The 13758-nt window shown below is 37.4% G+C and overlaps 1 protein-coding gene across 1 annotated transcript; it reads left to right on the plus strand.

The window, feature by feature from the left end:
• The first annotated feature begins 897 nt into the window (after positions 1–897).
• Positions 898–4321, plus strand: LOC115725686 (SH3 domain-containing protein 2). The gene is made up of 10 exons (XM_030655274.2): positions 898–1220; positions 1610–1732; positions 1827–1896; positions 2010–2161; positions 2302–2403; positions 2959–3159; positions 3274–3336; positions 3462–3614; positions 3709–3783; positions 3947–4321. The coding sequence occupies exons 1-10, from the start codon at positions 1161–1163 to the stop codon at positions 4061–4063; spliced, it is 1116 nt and encodes a 371-aa protein (XP_030511134.1). The 5' UTR covers positions 898–1160; the 3' UTR covers positions 4064–4321.
• Positions 4322–13758: the final 9437 nt, after the last annotated feature.

Genomic DNA, 13758 nt, shown 5'->3' on the forward strand with positions numbered 1-13758 from the left:
AAATTTGAATAGTTATTTATTACGAGTAGTGATGAATCGAAACTTTAAAGTGAGGGGGCATAATCTTTTATTCTTTCATAAATCAGGGTGCAAAAATAAATTTAAAAAAAAAATGTTTTTAGTGGGATTTAAACCCATAACCTCTATCTAATATACAATTTAGCTTAACCATTACAATATATAATCTTGTATTATATATATATATTGTAACTAACTAAAATGTATATACATTTTTTTTTATTTTTTAAGAAACGACTGTCCCACCTTACTTCTATGTAGATTCGTTGCTGATTATATGTATAAAAAATATCATGCGTGTAATGAAATATTTAAATATTAAGCATTATGAATTATTTAAAAATTTTAAAAGAAATCTAAATAATTCTAAATAATTACAATATATATACTTAAAAATAATTCTTCACAAATACCGAAAATTCTTCTAAAGATGGTACCAATTACCTACATATTATTAGTTATTATTAGGTTAATTATGATTTTTACCCCATGAACTTTGACATGTCCCAAATCATGCTCCTGAATTTTTAAGGTCGTAAAAAATGCTCCCGAACTATTGGGATTATTGGATTTAAGGATTTTTGTCTAATTTCATTCAATTTTACTATTTCAGTGATTGCTTATGTACTAAATCATGCTTCCAGACTTTGATATATACCAAATCATGTTCATCGAGCTTTAACATAAATTAAATCATGGTCCCTGAACTTTCATCATGTTAGACTTTTTTACTAAAATTAAATAAAAGTCCTTAAATCCAACCATCTTAATAGTTCAAGACACGACTTTAAAAGTTCAAGAATCATAATTTGGTACATTATCAAAATTTAAGAGTCAAAAATACTAATTAGCCTTATTATTCCTCTATCTTTTAAAAGGAACACAAACAAAGCATGTAAATCTGAGTAATTTGAAATCTTCTGCACATACCTTCTTGGGGCCAATACCACACCCAAAAGGGAAAAAAACACAACTTTCTTCAATCCCCGTCTCTCTCTCTCTCTCTCTCTCTCTCTCTCTCTCTCTCTCTATAAATATATATAGCTATATACACACACACATATATATATCGCTGTCTTGGTTTTGTTGTAAGAATCGTACAACTGTGAGAAGTTTTCGTTTTCGGCTCCTCTGGCTCGTCAATGGACGCAATCAGAAAGCAAGCCAGTAGACTTCGCGATCAGGTCGCCAGGCAACAACAGGTGCTCTTTCTCTTTTCAAACCCTAATTCGTTTCCTCAAAGTATTGCAATTTTAATTATTTTCATTTGATGATGTTTGATCCGACCTGAGGCATATGTTTTTTTTTATTACCAAAATGTGATTTCTTTTTGAAAAGTAATAATGGGGATGTAAGGATTTGAAGACGATCTTGGTAATGGTGGTGGTTTGTGTAGGTTTTTGAATTTTGTAAGACTGATTCAATATGATGGCATTCGATATTGGATTGCTAGTATGAAATATATTGTTGAATTGAATGGAAAGAAGAGGTTTTTGGATGATGAAGCTGTGTTTGTATATTGGATTTTGTTTGTAGAATTGGAATCACATAATTTTGCTCTGTTTTCTGATCGAATTGAATGTTGCTACAGGCTGTTTTCAAACAGTTTGGAGGTGGAGGATATGGGGGCTCTGATAATTTAGTTACAGATGAGGCTGAACTTACTCAACATCAGAAGCTTGAGAAGCTCTACATATCTACACGTGCTGGCAAGGTTTCTAAGTTGTTCTATCTCATCTTACTTGTATGTTTTGTTGTTGATTGTTTAGTTTTACTTGCTAATTAATAGTTTGTCATTTGAGTAACAGCATTATCAAAGAGATATTGTTCGTGGCGTGGAAGGATATATTGTTACCGGGTCCAAACAAGTTGAAATTGGTGAGATGGTGTAGTGGCTCATTGCTCTTTTGTATCTCAATTTTGCCCGAGAGGTTGAGACAGGATATTACCCTTTCGATTCTGTGTTTTTTTTTGACACTTCTGTTTAACAGGAACAAAGTTGTCCGAAGATAGCAGGAAATATGGTGCTGAAAACACTTGTACAAGTGGTGCAACATTATCAAGAGCTGCTCTAAATTACGGACGTGCTCGTGCTCAAATGGAGAAGGAACGAGGAAATTTGATTAAAGCTCTTGGCACACAGGTGATAAGTTTTCTAATCTATGCTATATAACTGATACTATTGTTTGTTTAGTTGGGGGAATGGGGTAAGGATGTTTTGATCTATGCTTTTTTAAGGCTGTCAATATTGTGCTTAATCTAGTCTTATATGCTTCTTATTAGGTGGCTGAGCCTTTAAGAGCGATGGTAATGGGAGCTCCATTGGAGGATGCTCGACATCTTGCTCAACGGTACGATAGACTGCGACAAGAAGCTGAAGCTCAGGTATTCTAGGACAAAGCTATCCCTTTGGTTTAGTATATATTCAGTACTTTCCTTTCCGTTACTTATTCATGTCTTAGTTGGGAACTTATTAGCTCTTAAAGAATAGTTCTCAGTGCCTTTCCCACATTTTAAAATTATGATGTCACAAAAGTCTTAAAAAGAAATCTTTTGTAATGTACATTATTATTGGACCATTTTGGAATCATTCGTAGCGATCAATCAATGCGCTCTCTTTTTGGTTTGATTACTCATGATTGTCAAGTTTTATTATTTTCTTTGAATAATGTTAGTTTATATTTTATTAGACGATCATCAAATCGAGTAGCTCATTATGTAGTTAGGAATTCTCGATATTACTCTGGTCGTAGGGTTCTTGAGCATAATGTTTCAGCTGAACTTAGAGTTCTTTTGTATTCCGAATGCTAATATTTAATAAAATTGATATTTCATTTTTCAAAAAATAATTTGTAACATAGTAAGTTTAGTCAATTTGAAATCATTAATTCAATTATCTCTTACCTACTTGTAATTAACCATTTTCTTAAACCTAGACAGGCTATTGAAGTTTTGAAACGCCAAACCAGAGCAAGGGAAACACCAGGTAATTCTGAGAGTGTTATGAAATTGGAAGCAGCAGAAGCAAAGCTGGAAGACCTTAAGTCAAACATGGCAATATTGGGCAAGGAAGCTGCATCAGCAATGGCTGCTGTAGAATTTCAACAGCAGAGATTGACTCTCCAACGACTCATTACAATGGTACAAGAATTTTCCTTTCAAACTTAACTTTTGTCAAAGTACTTATGTTTCTATAACATGTTGGTTCGGTGATTATATCTGAAGCTTTTTCTGTGTAATATGTCATGGCTTAAGGTTGAAGCAGAGCGTTCCTACCATCAAAGGATCCTTCAAATACTTGATCAGCTTGAAGGCGAGGTATGCTGTTTTATTGTCTTACCATTTAGTTGTTGCTTCTGTGGATACTGATCTTACAGTGTACCCCAATAGTTCTTTGTTATCGGTTTATGGATTTGTGCAATGTTTATATTGCTTTTTGACAGATGCTATCTGAAAGGCAACGGATTGAAGCAGCTCCTACCCCTGCTGTGGACAACACTATGCCCCCACCTCCACCATATGAAGAAGTTAATGGCGTATATGCATCAGATACACCTAATGGACAAGCAAACAGCATGGATTACTTTTTAGGCGAGGTCAGAAGTTATTATTATTTATAAATTTGACAATGCTGTACTTAATTCGAAATGCTGTTTAATATTTTATAAATTTGTTGCTTTGTTGTTTCAGGTTCTGCATTCATATGAAGCTGAATCTGATGTGGAGCTTAATTTGTCAATTGGCGACTACGTCGTAGTTCGCAAGGTTTGTTGATAGATAGAAACTTGAACATTGCTTTAGATGCTTTTCTGCATTTAAGATTTCTTAGTCATAACTTTAATTATCTGATCTGATGATTCATTCTGTCTTCCAAAGATTCCGAATGGTGAAAGACTGAAAGACTATTTGTTCTAACATAAATTGACAGGTGACGAACAATGGTTGGGCTGAAGGAGAATGCAAAGGAAGGGCGGGTTGGTTCCCGTTTGGATATGTCGAGAGAAGGGACCGTGTTCTTGCTAGCAAGGTGGCTGAAGTTTTTTAAGTTTTCTTCTTTAAGTAGGCTTCTGTCAAAAAGATTTTTGTATGTGTATTGTTGTTGTTTCTATCTAATGGACTCAAAGGTGGAGTATGTTCTAACATATTACATATAGAAGAAAGCTCATCCCACCTTTTCATGTGATATAGATATTCTGAATTTGTGTTTCTTCTATTGATTGATTGTTTATATCCAAGTTTCTTTCTTTCATTTCAAGGTTGTAATTTCATTGTCTTGGGGGTTTATAGATATTCTTTTCAATGATTCTACATTGTTTTTTTTTTTTTGTTGGTTTGTTAAAATTATAGATGTGAGTACTTAGAATGTTTAGTTCCTTTCTCTTGCCATTTAATAATTTTTATTTTTCAATATCATTTTTGTTTTTGTTTTCTTTGGTGGTTATTTTGTTTATTGTTTTTATGGAATTGCACCTTTAAATTATAATTAATTAAATAAAGATCTAGAACTAGAAAAGAAAATGAGAATATAAAGACTATGTTTTTTATGTAATTAAGGCGTTAATGCGTCTTAGTTCATGAGTCATTCTCCTGAGAGTGACTCCTTGGTCCTAGAGGGTTCATCCTTGAGCAATGGGGTATTGGAGGATGCCTCCTTGAGCATAAGCTCCCAGAGGGTGACTCCTTGAGCATAGGGTCCCAGAGGGTTCATCTTTGAGCATGGGTCCCAGAGGGTGATTTCTTGAGCATAGGATCTCGAAGGGTGCATCCTTGAGCATGGGTCTCAGAAAGTGCATCCTTGATCATGGATCCCGGAGTGAGCATCCTTGAGCATAGAATCTCAAAGGTGCCTCCTTGAGCATAGGATCGTGAAGGATGCCTCCATGAGCACAAAATCTCAAAGGGTGCATCCTTGCTTATTGATAAGTCATTAACGAAGGTCTTTGCATAAAGACGTATCTTCTAACAGGGATGGTACTTGCACACGGATGGATACTCCACCAAAGATGGTCGAGGAGGATTTTTACATGAGGATAGATTCTCCACCAAGGATGAGAGGATCGATCCTCCACCAAAGAGGGTCAAGGATGGTTCTTCCACCAAGATTGGTCAAGGATGATTCTTACATGAGGATGTATCTGCCACCAAGAATGATCATTACTTGAGGATGGATCATATATGTGAGATATGTTTTGGCTTTGCGTTTTGTTATTGTCATCTATACTTTTTGGTCGGTCACCAGATCTAGCCTCTGTTCCGATGTCGGCGGTGGTGATGGGTATGTGAGGAATCACTATCATCATTTTTCTCATGCTCTTCTCCTCGTTATCGGGGAATTTTATGTGTATTTTGTTGGTAATTGATATTTTTGTGTCAATATGAAAAATGTGAATACTAAGTTTTTTCTTCAAGCTCTCTGTTGACTAAGATTTTCGACAACTATTTAATATAATGAATAATAATAATAATAATAATAATAATAATAATAATAATAATAATAATAATAATGTTTCAAAGAGGTTATTTCTACATGGTTGGAGCATTAATGAGTCTTAATCTACGAATCATTTATATTTGATATTGAACAAGGTTACAATAATGGTAGAATTTTTGCAGGGAGAATTTGGTATAGTCTTCCCTAAGCTTTCCCTATCCTTTTTACAGTGGGTTTCAATCCCTACTTATAAAGAAGTAAGTGGGCTTGTGGAAGGGACTTAGGCCCGTTCCTTCTTCTATCTGTCATTAGTGAGGCTATTTTTCTCAATAAGAACACATTTCCTTCCTTTGTGGGCTTGTCGAGTAGATCCAAAATAGGAGTTTGTTGAGACAAGACCTTGTTTGTCTGCGACTGATGGGATTGTTGAGGGCGTGAGCCGCATGACTCTGATTAGGAAAGGCGAGTGTCAGAAAAGTGGGGAAATCCCCAAGAATATCTACTTTTAGAGGTAAGCTCGTTTTGTCGTTTGTATGGAGGACAAGTAACAGTACTTTTCCTCAGAAAGCGCTGCACACGCTGGGATGACACGTAATAGAGGTATCCAGGTGATTCTGATCCTTCTTGGAGACTCAAATATCCTTGATTTATATCTCAGTACCTTATGAAATTTTAAAGATCTTTCACGTGTCCCTCTTCCTCCTAGAGCTATGTATCCTTGGGCTCAAGAACACTATTCTCTAAACCTCCAACAATTGGGACCTACTAGACACATGGTCGTCTATTAGAAAGGCACGTATGCTAAGCAAAAACTGAGAGAACATTTGTTTCCCAAGTCTCAACTTTCATTTTTGAAGTGAGGACTTGCTATAAAGTGCCTTTTGGGTTTCCTTTGGGAGCGAAACTTATCATAATTATGCATTTAATTGGGTTACAACTTCCTTTACAAGTACGACGTGTCTCGCTCTATAAATGGTACTTTCGCCTACGCGCCTCTGCCTCGTTCCAGATGAGAATGATTTGTATTCTGATATGAAATCTCGGGACGTACCATTTAATGCAAGGTGGTAGGAGGATACTCAGGTACATCAAACGTTCCCTCTTAAATATGTTTCTCTTCATTATATTTGAGTCGCTAAATCAAGTGTGTTTCTTGAAATTTGAAAGAGACCATGGATGAAAGGGATCAGATTGTGCCCCTAAGCCTTATAAATAATACTTATCTTATCTAATTCACACTTTTGCACTTCAAAAATTCCTCAATGCCCTTTATACGTAGGGGCTTTCAACCAGATTTCTTGCTTCTTTTTCTCCAATGATCCCAGGCACAGTTCTACTGTCATTGTTGCGTCGTCTCAGCACAATTGCCTTGTCTCAACTTTGTAAGTGCCCATCGTTCTTTCTTTTCTTTACTGTATTACCTGACACTTTGGGTTGGTAACCTGAGTGATCTCTATTTTAGTCCTTTTAGGTCTTTTAGTTCTCATATAGGTGGCGATAGGTCAATCAGTGATCCCTGATTTATATTGGATTGAATGCACTATGAGCAAAATAGTACGAATTTGATTGGATGAACATCTACTCTATTTGTATTTATGATGGTTGGAATAATTCAAATTTAACATTGCTATTAGGTACTAGTGGTGCCTAACATTTTCTATAAGTGTCGCCCTATAATTGGTTAACGATATTCCTTAAAAGTTATTGTTTTAAGTTATATGGGACTTGACACCAAGAAAGATACTAGGTACCGATAATGCCTTTAAGCATTTCTCATTCAAATTATATGTGTTAATGTCATATATATATATATATATATATGTTGAGCATTTAACGTATAGTAGCAGTAGAGATTGATGTATCTCAAATTAAAGTGATATTTTTATAAATATTTTAAAAAATATATATAAAAATATACATTGTATAGTATTTTAAATATTTTTATAATTTATAAGTTTTTATTTACAAAAAAATATGAACTATTGATGAGATGTTCTCATATTATTTTTATTTTTTGTGTTGTTTTTTTTTTGTTATTTGTATATATTTTTTATGTTATTTTTATAGGACACCGTAAAATTATAATTAAAAAAAATAAAAAACTATAAAATTAAAAAGAAAATTTTGTAGATATATATATATATAATTTGATGATAAAAATGTTAAAATTTAGTAATATTTTGTATAAATCTCACATAGTGGCTTTGATTTAGGGGTTTTTACAAAAATATTGAATTTTTGACAAAGCTTACAATTTTACTGTCACAGGAATTTTTTTTACAAATACTGTCTTTTTATAAAACAATCGTAAAACAACAAAATAGAACAATTAAAATAACAGTGAAAAAACTAAAAAAACAACCGTGAAAAATTAACAAAGTACACAATATAAAATTTACACTGTATAAAATTTACACAGTATTTTCGAGAAAAATTCTACCCCACAGTAAAAAAACTAAAAAAAATTAAAAATTTTAATATGTGATGTAAAAACTCATTGATTTATATGTCTTTATTGCATATATTGGGTCGTCCAACTTTGTTGTCCTAAGTACAAAGCCAACAAAACTCAAAACCTTTTTCTATTTTATATTATATTATTAACATCGAGTTCCACCCCTAATATTTCGTGCCGCAAATAATATTAGAACCATTTCGAGTGAAAAAATTCCAAGATTAATTATGAACATTATTAAGCATTTAGGCCGTGGGACTAATTAGGTTTTGCGACTAATTAGGCCTTGAGACTAATTAGGCCCTAATACTAATTAGACCCTAGGTAGCAATAAAATTATTAAGTTATTTTCAAAAAAAAAAAATGTTGTATAAAATTATTAAAAAAATATGTATATTTTTAATTTTTTTTAGACTCCTAAGTTAGGTAGGTCCAAAACTGATGCCAAGACAGCCTTAGCTTAGGCTGGGGCCAAATGTATTAGGATTCTTTATTGGCATTACTCAAATGACACTTTACATTGTGCTTAAAAATGCCAAAATTTTCATCGTGTTGCACCCCTAAATTTTCATCCCTTCTTCCTTGGTGTCTTTTGCATTTCTTAATGTGAATCTTCTACCCTCTCCCCTCTTTGTTGTGTCTTTTCTTCTGTGGTTCTTTTTCTTTGTAGTTCCTTTGTTGGCATTTATTCCTTTTGTTCTCTCCCTTTGTCTCTGTCTGTCCTAGTTTGTGAGAGTCTCTTTATCCTTTTTCTGTGTACTGTTCTAGTTGGTTGAGGCTTTGTGTGAGTAGGTAGTATCTTTGGTGCGTGGCTTGTCCTCTCGTGTCTCCTTTTTCTGTGTCTTTTTCTCTACTGTTTTTTGTGGTGTGGGGTTGACTTTGGGATTGATTCTCTCTTTTCTCGGTGTCATTTATTGTCGGGTAGTTATGGAACCAGTTATTGCTACCAACCCACTTCTTAAAGGCAAACGTTTTAAGTGCCTTGAGACCACTGTTTCATTGGCCCCATGTGCATCTTCTCTGAAAGCCCTATCCACTTTGTGCTTATATGGCAAACTAGTGGCTCCAATGTTCGTGGATGAAGGAGTTTTGGCTGATTTTGTGGTTAAACACTAGAAGAAGGTCACTGTTATGGCCTTGGCTGAGAATGCAAAGAATTCTAATTGCTATGAGTTCGGGTTTGATGCTGCTGAAGACAGAGACTAGGTCCTTCAGAATGGACCATGGTGTTTTCGTGGGTATAATCTTGTGTTGAAGGCTTGGGCTCCGAGGACGACTGAGCCGGTGGTATTTCATCATTTGAGGATATGGATGCAAATCCATAACCTACCACAAGAGTACTTTTCCACAGAGAATGGTAACCTCTTAGGCAAACTTGCAGGCAAGGTGGTAAAAGTGGATTTAGAAGATGAGAAACCTGCTTTGTGGGGTAAGATTCTAAGAGTGTTGGTTGATATAGAGTTTGAGAAGCCACTTGTGTCTGGTTGTTTCTTTAATTTATCTAGTGGTGTGAAACAGTGGCTACAATTTAAGTATGAAAACATTGGAATTTTCTACTATAATAGTGGTGTGCTTGGCCACAAACGAAAAGGGTGTAAGCTATCTTCACCCGTAATGATAGAAAATAGTGATGATATATCTTTTGTAATGACCGCTTTAGTAATTTGGATTAGAAAAGACAATTAGCACTAATTAAAGGTTCTGGTTGTTGGTTTTGATGCTTGATGTTAGTTCTAAGCAAGTTTGAGTTTTGAAACTCAAGCTTTGAGCTTTAATGGCAAGTTGAGATTTGTTGATTTGTTCTGTGAAATACTGCCTGGATTTTATTGTTTATGCATTGTATAGGTGTACTGGAGAGTTTGGTAAGGTTTGGGATTGAATTGAGTTAAGGGGGTTGGTTTTTGGGTTCCCAGCACAGAACCGGTCGACCGGTTCTGGGGGACCTGAACCAACCGATCGACCGGTTGGTGTCCCAGTTTTTGGGCTTCCGGTTGGGACCGGTCTGCCGGTTTGGGGAATTTTTGGAACCCTAGCACGAGCATTTCCGTTCAGGTCGGCCAGCACACTTGAATTCGAAAAACAGGTAAGAACTGTGTATAATGTATGATGTGATTATCTGAATGTATGTATGTGTTAATATGTATACATGCTTATTTGTTGTGATTCTTACACTACCAACACTTGTATGGTTGCGGTACAAAGTGCATTGGTAAGGTGTAGGATGTTTGGAAGTACGTTATGGTGTTACCAGCACTTGTACGGGAAGGTACAAGGTGTCTGTGGTACAACACTAGATAGTACTCAAGGTGCGGTCATACCCTACCTACACTAGTACGAAGGTATACTGAGTGCATGTGGTACATGGTACATGGTCGTATCCTAGTTAGAACGTTCATACTTATCTGTTAAGCTCTGTAAATAGGTGTATGGGCGCCTATTTACAGGTCGGAAATTATATGATATGTTATATGCATTTCTTACTGAGTCTGTCGACTCACAGTTGTGCTTCCATGTGTAGGTAAAGGAAAGGCTAAGACTGAACATGAGTGAACCCGAGCTCAGATGGGATTGTACATGTCAAGCAGCGCGACCTGGAGTGTTCGGTCTCGGGACATCTGGGAGTTGTATTTTGAAAGTCGGTGTGCGACCAGTAAATTTGTGTATTTTGGAACGTATAGTTTGGAAAGTAATTTTACAAAGTTTGAAAACGGGATCCCGGCATTTGTAAATATTTTATTATATTACAAAGTTTAATTATTAATGCAAAAGTTTAAATTTGACACGTTTTTCGAGAAACTTCTTTGATTAGCAAAGATTGCATATTAATTGAAAAAGCACAGTAGCGTGCCTTAGCATTAGGGCGTTACAATTTTGGTATCAGAGCCGCCAGGTTTGTCCACCGAAGCTTGCTAAGACATGTACAATCTTCATCAGAGAAAGCTCGGTTCACGGTTCAGTAAGCCCGTACTTGTTTAGTACTTTAAATAAATGTGAATGTGAAAGCATGTTAGGAAGCATATTAGATTTTAATTAATTATTTTAAAGTGTGCTGCCTTTAAGTCCTTAAGAGCGGCTTAAGTTTAAATCGCTGTCTAACCTGCCTGGCTTATGGATTCGCAGGCTAAGTCCTATAAATGGACGCCCCGCGAAATACAAGAAGTCAGGGTGGCATGGTTGAGACCGGAGGCGGTCAGAGAAATCCCCAAAATCTTCGTGGTCGTGGCCGTGGTCGTGGCAAAGCTCAGGGTGGTCGCCCTGTAAATCCACCACAAGCTCCACCGGATTGGGAGCAAAGATTTGCGGAGATGCTAGATCGGATCCGCCAACAAGATGAAGAGATTCAAAGATTGAGGCAGCAGGGTCCTTCTGTCGTGCCTCCTCAAGTGGTTCAAGCTGTGGCAGTTCCTGCGGTGCCAGCAGAACAACCTGTTGTTGGCAACCGTATGGAGCCGTTATATGAAAGATTCCGAAAGCAAGCACCTCCAGTGTTTCTGGGAGGTCCTGATGTGATGAAGGCCGAGCAGTGGCTTTCAGTGATTGATCGTATCCTCAATTTTATGGGAGTGGTTGGAAATGATCGGGTGACCTGTGCCACTTTCCAGTTTCAGGAAGACGCTCTCGTGTGGTGGGAGTTGATAACCCTCACTCGGGACGTCACAGTGATGACCTGGGAAGAATTCAAAGAGTTGTTTAACTCCAAATATTACAATGAAGCAGTCCGCAGTGCAAAGCGGAAAGAGTTCACTGAGTTGACTCAAACTAAGGGAATGTCGGTTACAGAGTATACGACCAAGTTTGACCGTTTGGCCAAGTTGGCAGCGGGAATTGTGCCAACTGATTTCAGCAAGAAAGAGAAATATCTGGCGGGTTTGAGTGCAAAGTTTAGACATGATCTGGTTATTACTACTACTGAGGCAACTACATATGTGGGAGATGGTTGAAAAGGCTTTGAGAGCCGAGGGTGCAGTGAAATTCCTTCAGGAACCTCGGGTGACTCCGAATGTTGGTGGAACTCTCACTGTTCCTACTCCTGTTTATGGTAGGGATGGTGGTGATTCCACCACCGAGCAGAAAAGAAAAGTTGTTCCAGTTTCCGGTGGCTCGGGGCAAAGTAAGCGGTTCCGTGGGAACCAAGGCAGAGGTGGACGCCAGGGTTACTCTTACCCTGAGTGTCCACGGTGCAAGAAACATCATCCGGGAGAGTGTAACCGGAAGACATGCTTCCTGTGTGGCATGGTGGGGCATTACAAGAAAGATTGCCCCCAGGCAAAGAAAGAGGAGCCGAGAGCTGAGGTGAAACCGGTTCCTGCTCGAGTGTTTGCCATCACCCAAGCTGATGCTGCAGCCAGTCCTTCTGTTGTGACAGGTCAGCTTCCCGTCAACAACTTAATGTTTACAGTATTATTTGACTCGGGAGCTACACGCTCATATGTAGCTACAAGAGTAATTGATCTTTTGGGTAGGCCTTGTGATATTTTAGAAAGAGGGTTTGGAACCCTAATGCCTAGCGGGGAATTGGTTATCTCTAATAGGCGCATTAGGTCTATGCCAAATAGGATCGAAGATAGGGAATTGAGTACTAACCTCATAGAATTGAAATTAACTGAGTTTGACATTATACTGGGAATGGATTTTCTATCCAAGTATTCGGCCAGTATAGATTGTAGGCGTAAAATGGTGACTTTTCAGCCGGAAGGTGAAGATCCATTTGTTTATGTTGGATCAGTTCAGGGATCTCGGATCCCGGTTATTTCTGTACTGAAGGCTAGAGATTTACTATGCAATGACTATATAGGATTTCTAGCGGTGGTATTTGACTCCAGCAGACCTGAAACATTTGGGCCTGAGGCAGTCAGGGTGGTGAAATATTTTCTTGACGTGTTTCCCGAGGAGTTGTCAGGATTGCCGCCACAGCGAGAGATTGATTTTGTAATTGATTTGGCACCTGGAGTTGAACCTGTTTCTAAAGCTCCATATAGGATGGCTCCAGCAGAACTCAAGGAGCTTAATTTGCAACTTCAGGGGATGCTTGACATTGGGTTTATCCGACCCAGTGTATCGCCCTGGGGAGCTCCGGTTCTGTTTGTGAAAAAGAAGGATAGTTCCCTCAGAATGTGTATTGATTATCGGGAACTAAACAAGCTGACGATTAAGAATAAGTATCCGTTGCCCAGAATCGACGATCTGTTCGATCAGCTTCAGGGGAAGACAGTGTTTTCGAAGATTGATTTACGGTCTGGTTATCATCAACTCAGAATCCGAGAGGAAGACATACCGAAGACTGCTTTTAGAACCAAATATGGGCACTATGAGTTTCTGGTAATGTCATTTGGATTGACTAATGCTCCTGCGGCCTTTATGGATCTCATGAATAGGGTATTCAAGGATTTCCTCGATAACTGCATTATAGTGTTTATCGATGACATTCTTGTATACTCTCAGTCAGAAGAGGAGCACGAGCATCATCTTCGAATGGTATTGCAGCGACTTAGGGATCACAAGTTGTATGCAAAGTTCAAAAAGTGCGAATTCTGGTTGTCTGAGGTGTCTTTTCTGGGTCATATTGTTTGAAAGAATGGAATTATGGTTGACCCAAACAAGGTAGAATCAGTGAAGAACTGGCCGAGGCCCAAGTCTGTGACGGAAGTTCGAAGTTTTCTCGGTTTAGCAGGGTATTATCGACGTTTTGTCGAAGGATTTTCTAAACTTTCTATGCCCCTAACCGAATTGATCAAGAAAAATCAAAGATTTGTGTGGTCAGATAAGTGTGAAACAAGTTTTCAGGAGTTGAAGCAACGTTTGATAACAGCTCCAGTGTTAGCTTTGCCATCAGATCAAGAGAAATTTGTGGTGT

This window comes from Cannabis sativa, chromosome 6 (assembly GCF_029168945.1).
Source record: "Cannabis sativa cultivar Pink pepper isolate KNU-18-1 chromosome 6, ASM2916894v1, whole genome shotgun sequence".
NCBI classification, from domain to species: Eukaryota; Viridiplantae; Streptophyta; class Magnoliopsida; order Rosales; family Cannabaceae; genus Cannabis; species Cannabis sativa.